The 23,813-nt window shown below is 42.4% G+C and overlaps 1 protein-coding gene across 1 annotated transcript in view; it reads left to right on the top strand.

The window, feature by feature from the left end:
• Positions 1-23,438, top strand: part of cdk6 (cyclin dependent kinase 6) — a 38,775-nt gene extending 15,337 nt beyond the window's left edge. Inside the window, exons 5-8 of the mRNA XM_026155989.2 lie at positions 11,799-11,908; positions 19,155-19,205; positions 19,526-19,661; positions 20,185-23,438. Coding sequence (XP_026011774.1) covers positions 11,799-11,908; positions 19,155-19,205; positions 19,526-19,661; positions 20,185-20,337 — 450 coding nt within the window. The 3' untranslated portion in view covers positions 20,338-23,438. The remainder of the gene's footprint in view (positions 1-11,798; positions 11,909-19,154; positions 19,206-19,525; positions 19,662-20,184) is intronic.
• The last annotated feature ends 375 nt before the right edge of the window (positions 23,439-23,813 follow it).

Below are 23,813 nucleotides of genomic sequence, written 5' to 3'. Positions count from 1 at the left end.
TTAAATTAAATGCTAAGATTACTCAACAAATACCCTGGGAGGCATTCACATAAGTGGGCAGATTGGCAGGTAAAGTCTTTGTCTTGGAAACACTGATGTGAACTTGCACTTTCATTATTAAGGCAGCAGTTATTGGAAAGTACAGATGAGTTACGGTTCCAAAGGTTACACCTGATAGCTGCTTTTAACTGGGTTAGTCTTTAAGAGGAAAGAAATTCAGTTTGAGTAATGATCGTAGGCCACGCCATAAACATATAATTTCTCAGTATTATCATACAGGGTACGTTTTTTAGATTAAGATAAGTATTTCCTCAGTTATCTATCATCCTGACTGATGATTATTCATAGTAGATGAAGACATGATTAACCATAGAATTTGCATAGTGTTACACAATATTTAGTGTGTATGTGGTTGTACTGAGGATTTGTCTCAAGTAGGTGTGATAGTTTCTTTTCTTTTTTTATGACTAGATGGGGGCATTTTTGTCGAGGAAAGAATACTTGCTAGGGGATTCACCTTCACATATGAGCAGCAGTTATGAAGTCCCCGAAACTACTCGCGCACACACACAGAGCAGCACATAACATGTTAATCTGTTTGCAGTCACACTCGAGCACTCATTTCCTTCCTCGGTTAGATTGGGCCACAAAACGAGATGGGGTGTGTGTGTGTGTGTCTCAGCACATGCACGCGCTGGTGTGGAGCTGCGAGGACGGGGTCTTCGGTTCCAGATGAATGTTCCTGCATCTGGAATCCCCCTATCAGCCCAACACACACACAAACAAACGCGCACACATACACAATCTCCATTCATCCATTCATTGTTTCCTCTTGCTAATAATAAAGCGCACAATCTACACTGTATGCAACACACACACAGTGTTTAAGAGGATCTTCCCCTTTGCCCAACAGACCAACAGTTACATATTTAGTCACCTAATGCCACCGTTACTGGTAGACAGATGGGCTTTAGAGAACTGCTGTTGCTTAAGCGAATGAGGTTCTCTCTCACTTTCAAAGTGATTCATTTAGCACTTCTAGAATGACAAGATGACTGAAATGAACATTTGCATGAAGTTGTCAAAGAGTCCCTCACTCACTCTTATGGTTTTTTTTTTTGGTTTTTTTCCCCCCCCAGTGTTGCTAACTGAAAGTAGCACTGCTGTACTTTCTGCTGATGATTTACCAGCATTGCCTGAACTTCTCTTTTTGTGATGAATTTGCTGCCTCACATAGCAACATGGTGGCTTGCTAATACACGTGCATTAAAAATGGGTCATGGAGTCCGGGTGCATGCATGAATGAATATGAGTGATTGCCCCCCAACCCAACCAAATCGGCTTCTCGTAGAAAGGAGGTGGAGAGTAAAAAGAGGGAGAGGGGAGGGAGACCACCCAAAGGGTTTGTGTGGGGGTCCAGATTAGGGTGCCCCCCGGCAGTCCCTGAGGGACCATTGCTTTGTTGATGGGTTTTTTTTATGACCCTAGTTTGGCTACAGCCTCATTGTACTGCCTTGAGTGACAGGCAGATGGGAAAAGCTGATGGGTTAATCTGACATAACAGGAAAGAGTGCAGAGGGCTCTTTAAGATCCTCCTTCTGCCAAAGCACTTGAAGCAAAATCTTTTTGGAAATGGGAAGAAGTGTCACATCATTTTAATACAAAACAAACCAACTCACAGAGTAGCACAACTTTTTCTTGCATCTTAAATGCATAAAGTGACAGAAAACATGTAATGAGATTATTAATGGACTTAGTAAACGCTGGGTTTGTTAGCAGGATGACAACACTGGTAGGGTTCTCCAAAAGTTGATTCTGTTCATCTGGATGTAGCGTTTTCCGTGGGAGAAACGTTTCGTCAGTCATCCAAGTGACTTCTTCAGTCTCAGCTGACTGCACGTTTCCCCAGTCTTATAAAAGCTGCAGGAAAATGCTACATCCAGATGAACAGAATCAACTTTTGGAGAATTACTTACCTGGATGATTGAGAATGCATCAAGACGTTTAAATCACTGGTAGGATCTTTATCTCAGAATATGAAATGCTTTGGGATGACTGTTGTTTAATTTGTAAAACTAAAAGACTTTGCACATAGTCTTTGCAGAGATGCAGTAATTTGTGAGTTCTCAGTGTCGGCCCTTCTTCGGGCCAGTGGGTTTAGAGAAAAAGAGAAACCACGTTAAACAGGGAGTGGCTGTAAATGTAAAAACTGTGACATTCTTAAAATTCATTCCACTCAGAGTTCAGTTGAGCTGTCAAAAGTAGAAATTTATACTATATTCTACTTTATAGATGTTACAAACATGCAATACACTCTCAGAGAATCTGTCATAAATGTGCACAACGTTCATTTCATTCAACATCTAAAATGAATACTCGAGTTCTTAAAGGCCTGACCGGCTTCCAGTGTGACAGCGTCCTAAACCCTGCAGGTGACGCGTGTCAGTGAACCTTCTAGGAATCATTTGCATCACCAGTACAGTGAGTGAACAGAAAACATAAAGAAGAATCTATAATAAATTCACCAAAAAGCACTAAAAGAGTGCCAACACATGGCATAACACATTTACTTTTAATACACAAACATTTTGTAGGAGTAGGTAGTAGATGATTGGTATTTATTTGTAACTGGGCATGAATAACTTGATCTTATGATCTTATATTATGCTGCAGTACGTTTAACTAGCTCTTTCTCTTGTCATAACTTTACAGATATAGCAGATTTTAAGGTCAACTTGAAAGAAAGGGACGTGAAATGTAAAAATGAGGTGAAACGTCAAATGTGACACCCCACATACCGGTATCACGTCCTTCATGTTGCAGAGCCCATGAGAAACCGTTTTAAATATCACATGTGACATGTATTAATTGTTGTGACATATTTTAGATCTTTGCACAGTACTTTCTACAGTTTGACAATACACATCACATCTAAGTCTTTTCGCCAATTTTTGTAACAAATCATGAAGTTGGCGTGGAAGACCTTCGCTGGATGTAGGCCACATTTTAATGGATTGTTAGCATGACCCCACTCGACACCCGCTACAAAGTTTTATCAGGATTCATTCAAAACCTTTCGACCTATTATGTTAACAGACGGGAAATCATGCAAATGCTAAACATAATCTCCTTGGCGAAGGTTATAACTTCAAGTAGGTAAATATAAATAAATCTCGAGAGGCAGTTGCAACGAAAAGCACATGCAACAGATTCACATAAAATATCATGAAATACAAACTATGTATTTCATGAGTCACAGCAGTGTTTTGAAACAGACGTGCAAAGTGTTTCTCTGAACAAATACAGCTTAAAGAGGCTTTCTCTGCACACAAGAGTCTGCACATCAGACAGTTTCCACATGTCAGCACCAACACTAGGCCATAAACATCGGAGCACACAAACAAGAGCACGCATGCCTTTAGTTGACAGACACAGTTTGTAACGTGTAGATTATTTGGTAGAGAGCACCATAACTGCTGGATGTTAGTAAGACTCTGATCTATTTTAATAAAGGCAGAGATCTTTTTTTCCTGTCATTTCAAGAGTTTTATTATGGAGAATTTTCCATTTCAGTCTCACAGGATATGAACTCTAACCATTAAAATAACTACCAAAAAAGGCAACAGGTAGCCTAGTAACAATGAAAACACACTTTATGGTGTCTTGTAATAGCTGTGGGTGGATGAATTTTGAATGTTTAGGAAATAACTAATGCACGGTGGATTTTTGGGGCTGGTTATTGTTGATTATGCATCTGAGTGAATCTCTTTTTCCCTTCAAACACACCACAGCATCTGCTCTGCCCACTTAGGATCAACAGGATGTTGGTATAACTTCATCTCCTACACTAAACTCTTACACTTTTCGTTAACACTCCCACTAAAGTTCTGGGAAATGAAGCCATTCTAGCAGAAAAGTCCTTTAAATCTGCCTCCATCATCTGAGCATTAATCGATCCTCTCCTGCTTATCCAGCTCAGGGCTCTGTAACAAATCAGCAACTCTGCATAACTGGAATGATGGAAATGGATGCACGTTGAGGAACTCATCTCTCTCTCTTCACTCCTGTGCATTAATGAATGTTTTATTTAATTAATGAAAAGGTCAGCTAATCCCTATTGACCATATACGTAATGCATGAAACATATCAGTTCATGTTAAACCTTGAGCTTGAGGAGAAATCCAGCTCAGTGTTTTTAAGAAAATTCCTAACGGTAAGATAAGGGAATCCCCTCAGCTTCATGTGACTCATGCAGGTCAAGTTAGGTGAAGCTTCCAATAAATAACTTCCTGTAACCTGACCATAGGGGTCTTTCCATTGTTGCCATCCACACATTGATAATCATCGTCATACAAGGCTCGACAGGATGATCCCATGATGCCCATTGCGTTCCGCTCTTATGTCTGTCACGCGCATGTCGTTGCCACTCAAATTGAATTTGGAAAACTGAAGGGGAATGCCAGCAGACTTTGATGTGAGCGGTGTCTGTTGAACTCTTGTGTTTTTCTAGCTTTAACTGAAAAGACATGGAGCGCGCAGCCATCATTTACTGGGAATGACAAGATAAGCTTATTAGTGGTGAAAATGTTTTTTGTCTTGCCTCTGATCTTATCTTACATCAGTGTGTTGAGAGACATGGGAGCCGAAGGGAATTTTATGTCCTGGCTAAACTGAGGCTTACTTGTTTTGAATACAAACACTGTTTTTTTGTTTTTTTTTTACTCATTGCTGCTTTTCTGATTTGCATAATTTTGAATAGACTCGTCTCAAACAATCTGCACGTCGACAGCCACCACTTCCCGTAAAATGTTGGTTGGTGACATGCAGGGGACTGTAACTGTTACCTGATCAAAGGTGTTTTCCCACTTCTTCCCCCCGGTTCCCTCTCGCAGCCCTCCCACTACCCGTACCAGAATTAGACACCCGTATCTCAGACGACATTAAACAAATTGAAACCAGATTTCCTGCCCATGCTCAAACGGCAGACGTGCTTTTAACTCTACAAGACTTTCAAGAGCAGTCTGACTGTATTCAGTCTGCATTTGCATTTTCACTATGAAAGTGTCTCCCACCTCTGCACGCTCGTTTGACTACAAATATCAGTTAAAATCTGTTGGCGGGAAAAAGTGTCATGATGTTCTTAGAAGATAGTGATGATCATGCAAATAAGGTGTGTCGTGCCCCCCCCCCCCCCCCCCCCCCCCTTAAACCAAATGCAATGTTTAAAAAAACAACAAAAAAAAAGCCTCTTTCCAAAACATGCTGTAGGGGCCGATGCAATCGTCCAACTATGTCAGACATCAGCTGTGCACCGCCACTGTTTAATGCAGCAGAGCTCAGAAACATTCGGGCGAAAATGAAATAACTCGGCGATGACAAAGTATGAAGCGGATCGTCATGTCTGTGAATTTGTCCTCATGCCAAACAATGTGTTTCTGCTCTGGACAGGCAAGAAATGAGAGAGAGAGAGAGAGACAGAGGCAAGCAGGCTGGGCGAGGGAGGGAGGGGAAAAAGTCCTCGCAGTGCACGCAGGAGAGCACGTGCAGCACTGAATGTGGGAATGTTTAGATATCTCCTCAAACGGCTCCACATGGGAAAAAAGGAAAAGTCATCCTCTATGCTTTGACTGCAGCCGGCTGGAGCAAAGGGGTTGGCCTCAGTTTGACATAAGCAAACACTCGCAGGGTTTCACACACACACACTGACACACACATACATATATGATTAGAGATTCCACCCCCACCCCCCCCCCCCCCACACACACACACACACACACACACACACACACACACACACACTTTCGTACTTCTGCACATTGCTGTATTAATTGTTGCCGATGTCTTGGCAACCCAGCAGGTGCGGAAAAGGAGGCTACTGACTGGTGCGTGTGAATCACATGTGCACATGCACCAGTCACCTGGATTTTAAAGCCTAGTCTGTACCAGCAGCAGCAAGAGGAATAGGAGGGGGGGGGATTACAGCATATATCAGGAATTTTCCAGTTAATGATGTGCGGATGTGGTAGCACTGGGGAGAGAGAGCCACTGACTGTGCTGTCTTTGTTTTGTGTGCCGAGGGCCCCGTGCTGCATTCCTGTACGCTGTGCATACTTTGGCAGCAGTCTCACTGCCCCTCGTTTTACTGTATACAGTTTGTGTGCTGCTCTTGCACTTTTCTTTTTTGTGCCCCTGTAGTTCTCTCGCGCTCTCTCAGTCCATCCCACAGGCGTCTCTGTCTCCATGAACCTTTTCTCCCCCCCACCTCATTTTTCTTTTTAATTTTCTCCTTTATTTTCTTTCCTGGTCTGGGCAGAGTGATTATCGGAGGCTGTGAATTTTTTTTCTTTTTTTTGCAGAACAAAAAAAAGGGAGCGAGAGGAAAAGTGAAGGAGGAATGAAATAATGGTGTTTACAAGATGGCTGACTGCTGACGTTTCTCTGGAGACACAATGCTGTTTAATGCTTATTATTATGACATCCGCTCTGCTTCACCCAAATGTTGGCCAGCCCACATACACCGGAGTCTTTATACGTTTTCCTCTGAGGTTCTCTTAGGAAGACTTCAACTTGTTGTGGATTGTTTTCAGGAATGTGCTCAAACCTAAGTGCACTCCACTCTATTCCGGTTGATTCAGCAACTGAAAATATCGACTTTCGACAATCCTGCTCTTTTCGATTACGTGTGTGTGTGTGTGTGTGTGGAGGGCGTGTATCACTGTGCAGTGGTGCTCTTTCATCCTAGGCTTCCTCAGTGACAGGGAATGTAAACATGGGCCCCGAGCCAAGCGCCATCAGCCTCCTCGCCTCTGGCGCTGCAGCCCCTTATGACATCAGGTCACGCTGACTGACAGGAAGACGTCTGGAGATTTGAAGAAGAATGGGATGAGGAATGAAGCATGTGGTCTCCAATAGTTCAAAAAAACGTTCTGCTCACCTAAAAGAATGACTGACTCTGGTTATTACAGTGTAGGTCCTGTTTTTCTAGCCGAGCTATAGTGTTTATGGCTTATTTTGTTACTTTGTGCAACCGCAGCCAATATTTGTGATTCTAACGACATTGGCAAAGAGGCGAGCGTAGGTTTCACACGTGTTTAACAAAAGTGCAGACCCTGCACAATATTCTGGCGGACTTTTGGAACATACTTTTAAAGACATCCTTCAGCTCAGCGATATTGTGACGTGTGGTATGAGCAGCTTCCATGAGGGCATTTCACCGCATCTCTTTTTGGATTAAGATTGAGATTGCCCCGCACCCAATTTCAAGCCATTCTGCAGTAGATTTACTTCAGATAAGAGTTGCTGTTGTTTACCAAAAAGTCACTTTGACCTTATTTTGAAAGCTACCTCGATTGAATTTTCGGCACCGTGATGGCGTGGGGGGTGATGGCCTGTCCCAGAGTTCATTGTTCATAATTGTTACTCGGATGTTATATATTTCTGATTCGATGGAAAGTTGCCATTTCGAAATGTTGCTTCAGTTAACTGGTAAACACACGGGCTAATCACTGACAACAAAGATGCACTAATCTGGGAAAAATAAAGCCCAGGCTGTAATAAACTGACTTATCCCTTAAACATCAAACACATGCTGCAGATGACTTGCATGCATTTGCAGTTACACACTCTAGCACAAGAAGGTTCTTGGCACTGAAGCATACTCATCCAAGCTAAAGCAGGTGCTCTCTAAGTCGCATGCAAATACTCACACATAGCTCAAACCAAATGCCCCTACTTCCAACCCCACCCTTGCTCACGTGCATGCACCTTATTGTCATACAAGCCCCCCCGTACATGCAGCATGCACTGGCAGCACTGGAACGGATGTTGCAAGGCGGACAGGCTTGGAGGTCTGACCTAGGAGGTCTGGAGGTCCTCGGGGGTAGGAGAAGCCATTTCCTCCCTGATGAGGAGCCGGGAGGAAAGAGCAGCAGGCAGGGCTGAGGACGATGGTCTCAGCAGAAAGGAATTCCGAGAATGTTGTCCTTTAATCTGGAGTCAGCCTCGTGCACTCACTACATCTCTCTCTCTCGCTGTGTTGCTCTTAGCTTGCTCTGTCTTTTTTCTCATTTGGCTTTATCTGACCACCTCCTGGGTTTTCTGTTTCCGTGCCATAGGCGAAGAAGGGTTTCAGATGGACGCAGGCAGATTGAAAATGCAAAACGACGGACCCATTTTTTTTGACTTTTCGTTATACTGCGTGCATGAGTTTGTGTGTGTTCATGTAGCCCGTGCAGAAAAAGGAGAGCAGGAGTGTATAATGAGGGTATTTGTGAAGCAGAACAGAGAATAAGAAGGGTGAGAAAGCGAGACTAAGGAAGGAGGAATGCAAACGTGGTCGGAAGAAGATTGCGGGGGGGGGGGGGGGGCAAAAGGGAACATTACAAGTGTGGAATGTCCTTTTTTCATTTTGTAGCAGACACATGTTGTTATAATCATCTCTGTGAAAACAGTTATTTGGTTGTGTGTTTAGGCCTCGTCTCAAAGCATTGTAGGGATGAGTTGTTGTTTTTTATTTCTTTCAAGGGGTTGGATGCAACAGGCTTGAGCATTCCATGCATAGTGTCAAACTGTGTGTGATCTAAACCCACTCATGCACACAGTAGGTTCTCCAACTTAAGTCTGGGCTGTACTGCATTTTAGACACGTGTGTTTTATAGACTTACAGAAACAGAGAAATAGGCTTTTTTTTTATAGAGATGAGGGAGGATGTATGGAGAAAAGGGAGCTGGTGCTCTAAACACTATCTAGTGCAAAGAATATGGATGAAAATGATCTATAAATATGTTTTTAAATATGTGACTTTTTTATGTCTTGAGCAGGAATAAATTTAAGTGTCAAAGATGGAGTAAGGGAAATTGGAAAGTACTGAAAAATCATCTGCTTTTGGTTTTAGTTTCCTTTATGATGACCATTGACAAAAAACACAAATCTAGAGTAAATGCTGGCTTATCCTTCGGTGCAGGCATGCAAGGCCATAAATACACGGCTACAAAAATGGTTTAGTATTTTGCAAGTGGCTGGGGTGTAATTTCATATTTGAAATAAAGCTTAATACAGCTATCTTCCGGTGTGTCTGCAAGTGCATGCATGTGTTATGTATATGCCTTAATCTGCAGTTGTGGCTGGGTTTTCGAATAACTGCATTTCACTGAGGCGGATATACCCCGAGCTCTAGGTCTGTGGTTCTTCCTAGAAGGCTTTGTGAGAGTGTGAGTTTGTGTGCATGTGTGCGTGCGTGCATACGTGTATATTGGAGTCCTGACTTTTGACTTTGCAGGGTGACAAATCCATGCAATAGACTGAGGTCACATGCATTTTAGCCTGCAACTGCAAGCGTAAGAGGAAGACGTGGAGCGGGCCATTTGTCGGTTAAGCATCTATCCATGTTTAAAAATGGCGACCTGCATTTAAACGTCTCATGGCAATATCTCCATAGGCGCCAGATGCAGATATGCTGTAACTGAAGATTGAGCTCAGTACTTTGCTGCAAACTTAAAATCTCTTTTAAAAAATTAAAAAATTCCAACAAAAATGTAGCAATGCTGTGTTGAGTCCTGTCCTTGATTAAAATGAAAGTATGTAGCCCGGCTCTATGGGAAGCTGTGCGACTTCCATTCATGATTTTCTTTGAGGTTTCACTGTTCTAAAATTCGTCAATGACCCTAACACTTAGTGTGCTCACTTGGCAGATGCGTGTCTCATTTCTGGTCACGTGACTCGCCCGACGGATCTCAGCCAACTAGCCTCAACTTCCGCCCTATTTCCACTGAAGCAGGAAGTAGAGATGAGAAAGTATCACACATCTGCAAAATGCGGCCCCCGGCTCTATTAATAGTCTCATTCACTTTAGAAAAAATGCGGCTCAGGTTTTTATTCCTCTTATCAATCTCACTTGTCGGCTTGGAGATTTGCTCACTTGCTCAGTTCACCTCACATATCCAGGACAACTTCTCGTGCCACTGTCATATATAAAGTGATTTCCGTGGAATTCCTATTCCATGGCCGGATGACCTGGTAATTGATTGGCCTAGAATATTTATTTAGGCTGCCAGTAATGTATTTAAATCCAGTTGTACACTACCTGTGACTCCTGACGCAGCACTGCACAAGGAAACCCCTACACATGTGTTCTGCAGACCTTTGCACACCCTTATCTTCGTAGTTGTGTATGTGCACCCGATGGCATTGTCACATATGTAGAGCAAACTGTAATCTGGGCTACCTGTGTTTGTTTGTGTTTGTGCTATTGTTGGTCCCTTTAGCTACCACCCCCGGCCCTCCCTGCTGTGGAGAAGACATAACAGAGAAAGAAGTTTAAATATTGAAGTGAAACAGAGTGCTTGAAAACAATGAAAACTGTCCTCTGCAGCCACTGTTGCTGCTTATAATGCATGCATTTTTAATCTTGAACGTGCTTTGATTACATTTCCACAATCCTTCTTTTCTGTGCAGGTAAAGATCTATGCAAATAGACACCAGCCCAGCAACCATAAACCCTTTAGTCACTGCAGTACTTTAAACTAATACTGTCTGATTACTTGTAGCATGTTTTGTGGAGTTTTTGGATGTAATTTAGGCTAGTTGGCAATCAACTGAAAGCCCACCTGGGACTTATGAGGATTTCATTAGCTTTCCAGTAATAAACCCTCATCATCCAAATCAGAGTCTGTGAAAGTGTCACCTGGTTGCTGTGAGTGTCTGAAAGTTTTAGAGCAGTTTCAGAGGTTTTTGAAAAATACTGAAAGCAAAGTGTGGAGCATCAGACCCAACATGAGTTTCCTTTCACCACAATCCTGCAAGTCAGAAACACACAAGCAACTTGTGCCGGTCACATAAACAATGACCCAGTTCATTCACTAATAGTTTATATTTAACTGCGTACTTCTTTTGAAGATCATTCCTCTCAAATTACCTATTCAAGCATATTTTAAGACTGAATAAGATCTTATAAGAAAAGGGGGAGAATCCAATGATTGTTCCTTCATACTTGTGCAGAGCCAGCCAAGTCTATAAATATATCTACGTGACAGTGCATCCTCTTTGCTTACATACATTCGTCCCTGACTTGAAGATCCAGATAAGCAGCCTGCAGTGCCTGGAGGGGGAACTGCAGCCAAAAGCTGTAGGAAAAATCTGGAGTTTAGGAAAGCACCTGGAACCCGTCCACTCTCTTACTAGGGGTCACTGAGTTTTGTCTGGAGGCTTTCCCTACTGTAGCTGTTAACAATGCTGCTGCTTTCCTGCAGGCTCATGGCTCCACACACACAAACTGCGAGGTCCCAGGGAGAGTTACAGGGACAAATTTGGAAAACATGCTTAGTTTGAAGTAGCACAAAATGGCTGCTGTTGATGCTTCAGGTGGATGTAGGGTAGTCTGATAAAAGACAGGAAGTGTTCTTTTTTTCCTCTCTCTCTATTTTGACAGGAAGGAGGGGTAGAGCGGGGCGGTTGATATCAGTTAATCACCCCCTTTTCATTTCCCATGCACATGTTGTCTGCCAGGTTTGAGACATGTATTGTGCGTCTTTGTAATAGGTGCTCCTCTGTACTGACGTTCACGCTGCAATTGTAAATAAAAGTACAGTTCTGAGTTTCCCCGGTGGATTGATGTGGAAAGATTGTGTGAAGTGGGTACACCAGAATGGGAACAGGGAAGCCTGTCCTGCCAGATATGATTTCATGTCTTACGTAAGCTCAAGATGGGGGCAGAGAAGCATTAACCCTGTGCATTAGTGACTTGTGTGTCTGTGTGTGTATTTTGTGCAGTAAAACCTGACGGGTTTTCTGCTGTGTTACAGGTGGTGACGCTGTGGTACAGAGCCCCAGAAGTGCTGCTCCAGTCAAGTTACGCTACACCGGTGGACCTGTGGAGTGTCGGCTGTATCTTCGCTGAGATGTTCAGGAGAAGGTGAGGCCGATGGGCAAAGCTATCTGGGCTTTATACTTGTTTAAATCTGGACTGACTTTGAACTTCAGTTAAAGTCTCTAAGCATTTCTCGTATTCCTTTGTTTCTTCCACTAATGTTGATTCTGGTACTTTTACTGTTGAGCAGTGTACCATACAATAAACATAATGTGGAAGGATTCTGTCGAAGTTTTCACAAATGCTTCCCGAGTCACACGATCACATTTCATTCAGAGGTTTAGTGTTGACGCACCTTGGCGGTAAAGTCTAAACACATGTTAGACTTTGGTCTTCAAATTCAGACTCTTTGTGAGCGTCATGTTGTCTTGATTGTTTTCACTGGTATCTTTTTTTAATAGCACTTTGCTGGGTCTTACTAACCACATCACCTATTTGCACACACATCTGTGCAACACCTTATTCAATGCACTGTAAGTTTTTATCTGTGATATACACACTTAGGCTAACGGTTATATAAGAGACAATTTGGGATTCGGGGCTGTGCTTAAGGCCATGTAGACCTTATAGATGACCCGCTTTCCTGTTGCCAAGATGTGACGTTGCATGGTATAGAGACTTCTAGCCACTATATTGGGTATACCTGCTTAATTTCTTGTTTATACGAATTAGCCGATCACATAGCAGGGAATCGGTGCTTTTAGACGTGTTGACATGGTCAAGACGACCGATCAACATGTCCAATCTGAAAGCAGATGAGCTTTAATAACAGAAGACCACCTATTCAGCCAAAAAAAAGGAAACTGAGGCTATAGTTTACACAAGTTCACCAAGTTTAAACCACAGATAATTGGAAAAATGTTGCTCGATCTGATGAGTCTCTATTTCTGCTGCAGCATTCGGATGTTAGCATCATAATTTGGGGTGAACATGAAAGCATAAATCCATCCTGCCTAGTATCAAAGGTTTAGTCTGCTGGTTATGGTGTGATGGTGTGTGGGATATTTTTGTGCCATTTAAAATTATGCTCAATGCCAAATAAGTATGGTTGAAATGCCACAGCCTACCTGAATATTATGACCACAGACCACAGAGTACCCATCTTCTGATGGCAGATAAAGTGCTATGTTACAAAGCTCATATCGTCATAACAATGATTTCACTGTACTCAAATGGCCTCCATAGACACCAGATATCAATCCAATGCAGCATTTTGGCATGTGGTGCAGCGGAAGATTAACCTCGTGGGTGTGCAGCCGACAAATCTGCACCAACTGAATGACTCCGTAATGTCAACGTGGAGCAAAAACTCTGAGGAATTTTTAGAGCCACTTGTTGAATCTGTGCCACAAGCAATTAAGGCATTTCTGAAGGGAAAAGGGTGTCCAACCCAAGACTGATGAAGTTTTATTTCTGTTCCAACAAACTCTTGATAGCTATTGTAATTTCTCTTATTTGGGTTACACCAAAGCAGTGTGGAAGGGAAAATACCCACCAAAGTCCCTTTACTGTGTTGTTAAGTAATGATTGAGTAATGATGACATTCCTCAGTGAGCACAGCACTTTAACCGAATCACTTGGGGAGGTTACAGACATGAGAAGTGATATGGGGGACTGGAACAAAGTCATTGTGTCATTAATATTAAATACTCCTTCATACTTGTTTGCAATAAAATCTGATAACTGAGTCACGGAGGCAAAAAAAAAAAGTCTCTGTAGCCCCCCTCATAAATTATCTGACTGTTCATTTTATCATATAAGTTGCAGTAATAGTAAGAATTAAATAATATAATAGACACATTTTTGGGGCAGTATAAGACATCAAAACGTCTTCTTTACTGGTGGGTTGACCACATTTACGGTTTAAAAAAAATAAATTCAAAAATCCAGTTATTATCTGTGACCCAAGTTTGATTTTTACCCCTTGTGTCAATACTCATAAAAATGTTCCCATGTAAACAGATGAAAAAGCTTTAAGTTTTCTTTGACTGTTGTATTTACGATCGCTCACAAAGGAGCAGCTCGACGAAGAGGGCCACGGGCGTCCTTTGTATCATTGCTCTAATTTAACTTGAAAAACACGAACTGAAATCACTCGTCACAATCGGTTATTTGGGAGTTTCTTACTGTAGTCATCTTTTCCTCAAATGACACCTGTCAGATGCGTTATGAGCAGCGAGGAATCACATTTCGGTTGGCTTATCAAGCCATTACAGTAACACTGCTGTCTGCTGTGGTTGCAGCATGCAAGTCTAGATTCTACTTCTACTTCTACTTGGTGTAGGTATTTGTCAGTTTGTGGTCTAACGAACTTCATGCTGGCGAGCCAAGCTAATAACGGACAGTTTTCACCCAAAAAAAAAAAGAGTTACAACTGCCTGTTTTTGGTCTTTTGGAAGAAAGAAAAGACGGGGGCAAAAAGATGCAGTTTTATCCTCGTCAAATTAAGACGACGTTGATTTAATGTTTTTAAGGTGCTATAGTATGTATAAAATGTATGCTTTAATTGAGAGTAGAGAGGCCGCGCCAGGCTGTGGTGTGTTCTACAGTAGATAATAACAGTCTTTCTGAGGTAGGGCTAAGTGCCAAGAGAAGCAGCCCTGCTTCCTTCCCCAAACGACTCCTTACCCCAGCATGCAAGGCCGCACACAGCAACCCACGCTCTGTACTTGGGACCTGATGGGAATGTATAGGTTCCTCTATCAAAAGGTTACCCAAGGCTAACATCTAGTCGTGCTGCACAAAAACACGCAGAGGCACTTTCGGAGTATCTTGTTGACAAATGGTGCCGTGATGAAACTTGATCTAAGAGTTGTTTGATCAAGCTCAATTTGTTTGCCGGCTATTTAAATCTTGGCAGGTGACCGTATTTTAATGATGCTTTACAAGTTTTCACGCATAGGACAAAAAGATGGGTCTTTTGGGACTGTGAGAGACTGCTTTGATACTTAGTTTTATAATTAGGATTAAGGTTTCATTCTCTTAGTTTGCAACATTTAAATCGAGACCACTTCACAGTATAGCTTCTCTTCGAACTTACGTTCCCACGTCATTTGACATCTTTCAAACTGTTTCAAGTTTCCTTATTTTCCTGTTGTTCATATATTTATCAAAAAACAAAACACATACACACGCCATATGTGCACTTTCATAATGATGTGTAATCGTGAAACATGGCCAAAGTTTCATGAGGTCAGCGTATGCAGAGGTTTCGGTGAGAGCAGAGATCCCTTGTATGGTCATCTGAATGACACAGCTGTGGTCACAGAAGTCCCCCTCTGCTGTCAAAAGTTTCTCATAGTCGGCCTTGAAGGGTGGGGGGAACGGAGACCGGTGATGAATTAAAGGGGGCCGCGGTCCAAAAATAAGCAGGATTATTTCAAACTCCGAATTATGCAAAGCAGGTGAAGCATTTACAGGTTTTCAGTTTGTGGCGCCAGGTATAAAACGTTATCCTCGTCATTGGCGTTCAGAAATTGTGTCTGTGCACCGCATTTCAAATATTTTCAGCGGTTTATGGGTGAATTTCGAATAAGTTTTAGAGGTAATGTATTCACAGTCATGCTCGTAACTACTTCATTCAATGTCAGTGATGTATGGTACTTTCCATACTTGTGGCAAGGTCAAGCTGGAATTTTTTATTGAAGGTCAGGCTTTAAATGAAGAGAACAAAGCAAAGTTTATTTCCCATCAATGCGTCTTTTACAGTCGTGAAAAAACTGATCTTGATCTGTAATCAAACATTTTTAAGTCAAATAGTAGAAACAATGTGTGCTTAATCTGTGTACAAAAGGTCTGTCCTTGTGTTATATGGTGCTCATTTAAAAGCACAGACTGGTTCTGCCTGCAGCCCTGATCAGAGTGAGCAGTTGAATGCAGTACATCTCCTCGCACCCTGACACAATAAACTTTGAAGTGTGTTGGTTTGTGTAGTTCATTTTCAAAATCTGGCATCTGCCCAACTTTGCTTTAAGGTAGAAGGTAAGGCAAAGCTCTTTGATGGCCACAAACGCACACGAACACGCACTTCTCTGCTCAGTCTCAGCGGGTGATTAAGATGGCTTTTAAAAGGCCACCTGTCAGAGATTAAAGGGCACCTGGGAGAAGAGAAAGAAAGCAAGATATTGAGAGAAAGCAGTGTTTGTTAGTTTTGCAGTTATATTGAAATTGAGATTAGAAATGCTGACAGCTCACGGGCACAAAAGCAGACCTCTATGCTCACAATTAAGCTGTTTTTCAGAATAATTGTTTACCACTTTTAAAGGAGATCTGTTATGCTCATTGCTAGCTAAACATTTTTATTCCTTGCTCCACTAGAGAAAATCTTTGCATGATTGAAAGTCAAATTTGTCTTATACTAGAACTTGTTGGAGCCCCCTTCATTCGTCCATCATCCTTTAAGTCAGCTTTCTTCTGATTGGGTGCCCCCTCGGAAACAGATAGTTGGTCAGGTAAAGCGACTGCTCAGAACCAGAGTTGTGACGACATAAAGAGCTCTGACATCCTAGAATCAAGAGTAGTAAAAAAGATTAGCTGAAGCATTTTGAGCTGTTAACCCTGATCTTTTGGTTTATACTCACCACTGTGAGCATCTACACTGCAGGACTAAACCGTCTGTACATATATGATAGAAAACAAAGGAAAAATAATTGGTCTCCTGTTTTCTGTCGCTTACTTTGATTTTGTTTGGTTTGCAAGATGTCGGGTTGGACTTTGCATTATTGTAGCATCTTCACTTTGCAATATCAGAGGAAAACCCCAACAATCAACCTCTATGAGCAAGCACCTAGAGAAAGTGGCAAGGAAAAACTCCCTTTTAACAGGAAGAAACCTCCAACACAAACTGTCTCAGAGAGGGCCAGCCATCTGACTCGACTGGTTAAGATGCCCTGTGGAAGAACACCAGAGATTCATAACTAATGATTTAAATGCAGAGTAGTTTATAAGCACAGAGTGAAAAAGGCTGAGTGAAGAAGAAACAGTCAGTTCATAGGTTAGATGTAATTTTGAAAGTAAGCCTAAAACCCCCCACGAGCAGCCATGACCCCCATTTTTGACGAACCACGTCACGTCTCAGGCCAGAAACATGTGAAGTCTTTCTTTGAGTCATGAGACTTCAAAGGTTTCATGACTCATAAGCACATTCTTCTTCACTTTCACCACCAAACATGCTATTAGAGTACATGGTCATTAAAAGTCTTTTTAATGACTATGTACTGTAGTGAGAATAGTTGCTCTCAAAGGAATTTGAGCAAATATTATACAAGTCTGCATCTGCATGGCTGGGATGGTGTTGGGTGAGTCACAGTTCGAATGAATTTTGGAGAGAGCTTGTGCTTGTTGACATTCCCCTAACCAAAAAGGTTGAACGCGGTTCGTTAATGGCCCGGGAGAGGCCCCACATCCGTGTTGACTTTCTCACAGTTTGGAACTCGATTGATAAATTCTCAAAAGCACACCCTTGCATGCACGCATGCATGCAGTACAGCGCGGGATAGCCTGCGTGAAAAGTCCGCAGTCCAACACACACACCTCATTTCTTTCCAGCTCCCACTTAGATAGTTCGAGACGCTCACGTGCAAACATGCGAATTCACACGCGCATTCCAGAGGTTCTCTCAAAGGAATGTGGGACGACGCCGTGCTGGCACTAAAGGATGCGTGACTCAGCTGCCTGTCCCAACTCGGTCTCGGCCTTTTCACTGCAGCCACTTGTGTGGCGTTGTGCATGGGCATTGGGATTTGTACGTGCAAATCTCAGGGTGGGGAAACGATGCCAGGGCGCGAGCACTCGCACTCAGCTGCTGACTGTGTGTGCATGCCAGCGGCCAGCTCTGTGTGAATCCAGTTATCCCCCTTCAACAAACCAACAAACCACTCCAGGTTTAAAAATGGACCTCTCGGAATTATCAGCCCTACTTGTTTTGGCATGATAACTTTGCTGTAGGTGATTTTTTTTTTTCTCTTTTTTTCGTTTGCAACAGTCAGAAACTGGTTTGGTCTGATCTTACATGCCTTTCAAAGTTCTCAGTGCGGTGCCTTGCCCTAAAAGACCTGCATATGCAATCATTTTTGAGACATCCGTTACTCAAGGACACCATTTCTGAACACTGGAAAGAAACTAAGATCTTAATTCCACTTCCAAACTTAAGCCTGTGACAGGGAGTCTGCTGTCACAGTAAAAATGTTCCAAACACCTTTTGTGTGACTAATATCCCCAGTGTCTCCACTGTAGGAAAGTGTGGGTGTAAGCTATGCAAAGCTTCCTGCAAGTGGGAAAGCACAAGGAGCACATGGTGGCTAAACCAGTCTCTGTTGAGTTCAGTTAAGTGGGGTGCACTTGAGGTGTACTAAGGCCTGGATACAAAATGCAGACAGGCATGCATAAAGGCACATCTATATGATGATACCCTGGCACTACATTGACATCTGCTGGTGAGCAAACACAGTAAAGAAGTGGAATGTATTTTTAAAAAAGAAACAGAGAGAGAGCTGTTTCCCCTTCTGAGCCTTGTGTGTTCGTTTTGTGAGGAACACTTAGAAATATTAATCTCGTTTAGCCTAAAAGTGGTGGTGTGTGCAATGTTAAACAAGTCCCCTCTTGTGACAACAGGACCTCCTTATTTCCCCTCAGAGGAACTTTGACAGGAAGCTCCAGCTCCTATACCTCTTTCTCTGTTAGGATAATCCAACTTTTCTTTCAAACGCCTTTTCCTCCCAATTTCCTCCACGCTTTCGGTCAGCAAGAGCAAAAGCAGACATTCGCACTCTCTCTCTCTCACACACACACACACACACACACACACGGGATAAAAAGGCTTTTTCTGTCCCGTGTGGCGACTGCCAGGCTTGTGCTGATGATGACTACTGGAATCTGTGCTGATCCCATGCCAAGCACGGGCACCCGAAGACTGCCCAAAGCCACAGGAACCACCAGCAGCCCTGCTGCCGCTCTCCTCCCTCCTTTCATCCCCCGTTTCCTTCCCTCCCCATCCTCAGCAGCACCACCAACACTGCTCCACAATCCCTGTTTCCTGGGATGGAGCTGCGAGCATGTGGCTACTTCAAAACGTTCACATCGGAGTCCCACATTCCTCGAGCCAAAAGCTTATATGTCAGGGCTGTTGGTCTTACAGCGTACCATGGGAAAATGACTCCTATCTAAAGCAGGTTACAAAAGAGAGAACCGAATCTTTACATTTTACTTTTTCTGCATTTCCAGGTTTTGTTTTGTTTTTGCAACATAATATGTAGAAACTAAACTAACCCTTTTTATAATTTCTGTTTTCTAGGCCGCTGTTTAGAGGAAACTCGGATGTTGATCAGCTTGGAAAGATTTTTGAGTAAGTAATGACTACTCTTGTTTTCCATTTCTCCTCAGGCTCGGTTATATTTTCTTTCAACTCAGTGGAATTTTGGAAGATTCAGTCAAACCTTTGCCTAAACATTAAGGGCAGAACATGCACTCATCTACTGTTTTTCTAATTAATGAAAAACCCATCAGATGAACCCACACTGCTTTTCTGGGGTGCATGTATTCGTGCCCCCCCAGTCTTTACCAACACTCATGGATAATCCTTAAAAATGCTCTGAACTGGAATTAAGTGGTGAATGCTTCCCATTGCCGATGATGAAGACACTGATGATCTGTATGATTCCACAGTGTTGTTGGGGTACCCTCGGCAGAAGACTGGCCCCAGGAAGTAGCCCTGCCACAGAGTGCCTTCACACCCCGGCCCCCGAAACCAATAGAAGACCTAGTTCCAGACATGGACGAGCAGGGACGGGCCTTGTTAATGGTTTGTAGTGTAACTCTCATGTGTGTCCCCAAAAGATTGCATGGAAAATGTTTTTAAAGCTGTCACTTGCGCATCACTGTCACCTTTATGGCATCGTGCACATTTATTTATGTGCCAAAGCGCTACGAGGAGCTAAGCTAACAAAACAACTTCTGTCAGTAACCTTGACGACCTTGTACCATTTTATTGTTTTTTATTTTAATATACATTTTATATCTTCTAACTCCTTGTTTTTTCTGAACATGGAGCCTGAAATCCTCATGTGTGGAAAATAAATGCATGAAGCAAAGCGCTTACTTCACCATCGAGCAGATTTATACCCAACTTGTAGTTCGGCTTGTTTATAAAAGCACAAATTTAATCGATCATTCATCAGGATTATTGCATTTTGGAGCATCGATTTTGATTTTAAAAACAGCGTGGGAACCGAGCTGCACGCAATATTTTATTCAACCTAGAAATGTAAACAAGCATCTATACTTGGTGGTCTCTCATTATCTTCTTTTCCTCTCCCTCCCCGCAGCAATTCTTCACCTTCAACCCGTCCAGGAGAATATCGGCCTTCACTGCGCTGAGTCACCCCTACTTTCAAAGCGTGGACAGCCACAGCAGAAGTGTGTACGCAGCCCAGCCCATCCCCAGCAACAAGTCCACGATGGAGGAGAGGAGTGCCTGAAAGTCCTCTTTTTTTCCCCTTTAACCCCCCCCCCCCCCCCACGTTCCCCTGGCTATAAGTAGTATTTACCGTACCGTTCCTAAAAAGTTTGTCATGTTTTATTTCAGCGTTAAATCAAAGTACATTAAAGTTTTTTTTGGCACTGATTACCAAAAAAAGGTTTCCCTTTCAACAAATCCACTCAAATCAAGTAAAAACAAAACAGCTGGTTACAGGAGAGCTCACCATCTCAAGAAAATATTTAAGAGTCCAGAAAAGGCATCAGTGTTTGAGTACTGCAGCTTTTCTCCATCATGATGACGCCACACTGTGATGAGGTTTACATTGTGAATTTCAAAATCTATCCTTTGCTTCATTGATCTCTCTCCTCAAGGCCTCAGTGGCCTCCTGCAAAGATGCGTCACCACCAACCTATAGCACTTAGTTATTGGTCAGAAAGCTTTAATTGAGGGCGATTGCCGAGCTGTGTTTTAATGTTTGCCCTAAGTGCCAAATACAGGCTGACAAGTAATGAGATTTTCCAGCTGTTGGGCCCTGCAGACGTGATCTTAACTAAACAACAGCACATCTGGGTCTCCATCAGCAGCGCTCAGCCACATTAGTTCAATTCAGTTTTATTTATTCCGGAAAGATAAAGGCCAAATCACAACAGCAGTCACCTGGAGATACTTTATTTTGAAAGGTAGAGACCCTTGATACCAGAAACCTGATAAGCAATGAGTTGTATGAGCTGATGCAAAGTGTGACATGGTTTAGAGCGGTAACATTCGCACTCCTTAATAGGTAGCTTCGTTAAATGTTCTGTCTTTATGGCTTTTTTTCTGATAATCAGTGTCAAAAAAAGCATCATTAATGTTGGTTTTACGTTACATATAAAACGAAGCCTAAAACAGACTGCAGTGGGCAAATACTTTCCCCCTGGGGCGTATAAAACGCTCTGGGGAGCAGGGAGCGGGTGAAGATGGCGTCAAACGGATGGCACCAAATGCCCCCCAGAACCCTGCACACACAAGCTGTCATCCTTCCACGAACTGATGGATTGTAAATGCTGCTTTCAGGATGTGAAATGTTGTGTAACAATGCAAAGTGACCCAATCCTCATATGGATTTGGAGTTGAGACTGTAGAGTCCGAAGAGCGGAAACCTCCTTATGCCCAGTGTTTATCCTTATCAATGGAAAAAAAAAAAAAAGACTCTGGACTGCAGGAGAGAGAGATAGAGGACCAGACCAGAGCCTGGATGGATCTCACCTGCCTCTTTATTTTTGTTGTCTTGTTTGTTTGTTTTTATAAATAGCTTGCTTACTGCTGGTGTGTGCAGTGAGAAGACGAACGTTTCACACGCACATTTATTGTCCCCACTGCCGCTGACATAAGCACGCTCATGTACTCAGACATTGTTAGGCATCACAAACCAGCCACCCACTGCCATGTCCATTATCATTCCAGTTTTACCTATAATAATGGTGCCACCTTGTGGAAGTGTAGAGTAACTGCAGACCAGTAGCGGGATTCTAATGGTTTCTGCACACATTGAGGAACTCGTAACGGGGCTGATATCGGTGCTGAGACAATGAGACATCTTGGAGTTGTTCCTACCACTTACATAGACTTTGACTTTTTAATGACTTTTAGCTGTACCATCGTGAACTCTTTGTTTTATAATTATTGTGAAATCCAATTATTTCTTTCCAAATCATACCGTAATGCACAGACAGATCTGCAGGAAGTGTCAAAGAGAGACCCACAAGCACTATTCATTCAACATGGTAGAATTTTTGGCACACTTTTGTGTCACTAATATTCTGTATTTAATTTTAATTTTATTGACGAGTCTTATATACTTGTAACTTGATTTTTTTTTAAATTTTTTTTAATGCTGGGGTATACAGTGTTCTTACACCAGTGATGCCAACTCGTTAAAGGATTGTAGAGTCCGTGTAAGAATAGTTTGACGTTGTAAGGAATGTATAAAGGAAAAGCATTGGTACTGTACAGTAAATTGTGCTAGTTCTAAAGTACAAGCTGTAACAATAGAAACCTTTTGATATGTGCGTTTGTCAGCACATAGACATGTCGTTAAAACGGATAGACGTAGAGTAGCGAGGGTCTGCAGAATGTTGCATGGCAAGAGGTGTTTCTTTGTTTTCTGTTTTATTTGCGTGGGGTGGGTTGTTCCGATGGATTTCTTTTACCATGTGTTGAGAACTACTACGGATTTTCCAGTAGTTTTGATGACGATGTGATGCACAATATTTTGTGTACAGTTTCTGCTTTATTTTACCTTGGCGTGCCGTTCTATCCAAGTTAAGTTTTGACCCGCGAGGTAAAAGCAAGTTTTTCCAGAGTTGTATTTTTGTATTTAGTAGTTCTTGCAGAACAGTAACTTTGTAACACTGGTTTTTGTTTTTGGGTTTCGTAACAGGTAGTGCTTTTAGCACACAGACACAGACACACACAGACTCGATCTCTGACTTTCTCAGGTTCTCTCCACGGACGTCCGAAACCTTTCGGGCACAGTTTGCACATCTCTGGGTTACTGAATGACTACAATACAACTTCTTCAGGTTCTCTGTCAAGCTGTCTAAGGATCGTATCATTGATCACAATCTACTGTCTTTACTATTTATCAAATATATGTTACTGTAGTTCTTACTGTCTGAAGATAACTGCCTGTATAAACTGTTCTTGCCACAAACTAATGGCCAGGTGGCAAACATGACAGAAATACATGTCTGCTTAACACTGTGTGATTTATTCTTTTTTTTTTCTATTTGATAACGACTCATTTCTGGTGTAAGTGGCATCTACAATGCAATGAAAGCTACAAATGCGTTAGACACGGAGGTTTACATTTAAAATATTGACTGCTTTAATCTCATTACAGTTAATACAGTCACTGTGTGCTTTCTTATGATTTAACCGATCTGTAATGCTCTTCAGTCTCATAACAACTGAACTCCACTGCTGAACTCTAAGCAGTGTCACTATTTTTGAACGTCGCTTCATCCATCACTCAGATTGGCATTATACTTGTGTATGAATGCATCGGTGTCTTATTATTATGTTGCACCAGCTGAATAAAAAGCAGCTTTTTATTAATGTTGTTTGGACTTATTTATCAGGGTTGGAGTAAATACAGAGGGATAATGCTCGTGAGGCATACATGAAGAAATGGGAAAGAGGCGATTAGTGAGCAGGAGTGTGGCTTCATGCTGAGAAAGAGCGCTACGAATCTGTTTGCTTTCAGTGCTGATGGAGAAGGTCAGGAAATGCACGGACTTTGTGGGACTAGAGAAAGTACTGAAACAACAGAATACATGTTCAGGTTCACTTCTCGACCTCACCGATCTGTTTGATATCCCAGCTGGAGAAGAAGAGTCAGATGAGGCTGAAGTTTTCGTTCATCAAAGCTTTATTACCAATGCGTGTTGGGAGATCACACTACATGCAGCCACAGCAAGCACCAAGTGGATC

Source organism: Astatotilapia calliptera, chromosome 22, assembly GCF_964374335.1.
Source record: "Astatotilapia calliptera chromosome 22, fAstCal68.1, whole genome shotgun sequence".
Lineage (NCBI taxonomy): Eukaryota > Metazoa > Chordata > Actinopteri > Cichliformes > Cichlidae > Astatotilapia > Astatotilapia calliptera.
Note: the sequence above shows the minus strand (reverse complement) of the source record. Positions and strands in the feature narration are given on the sequence as shown.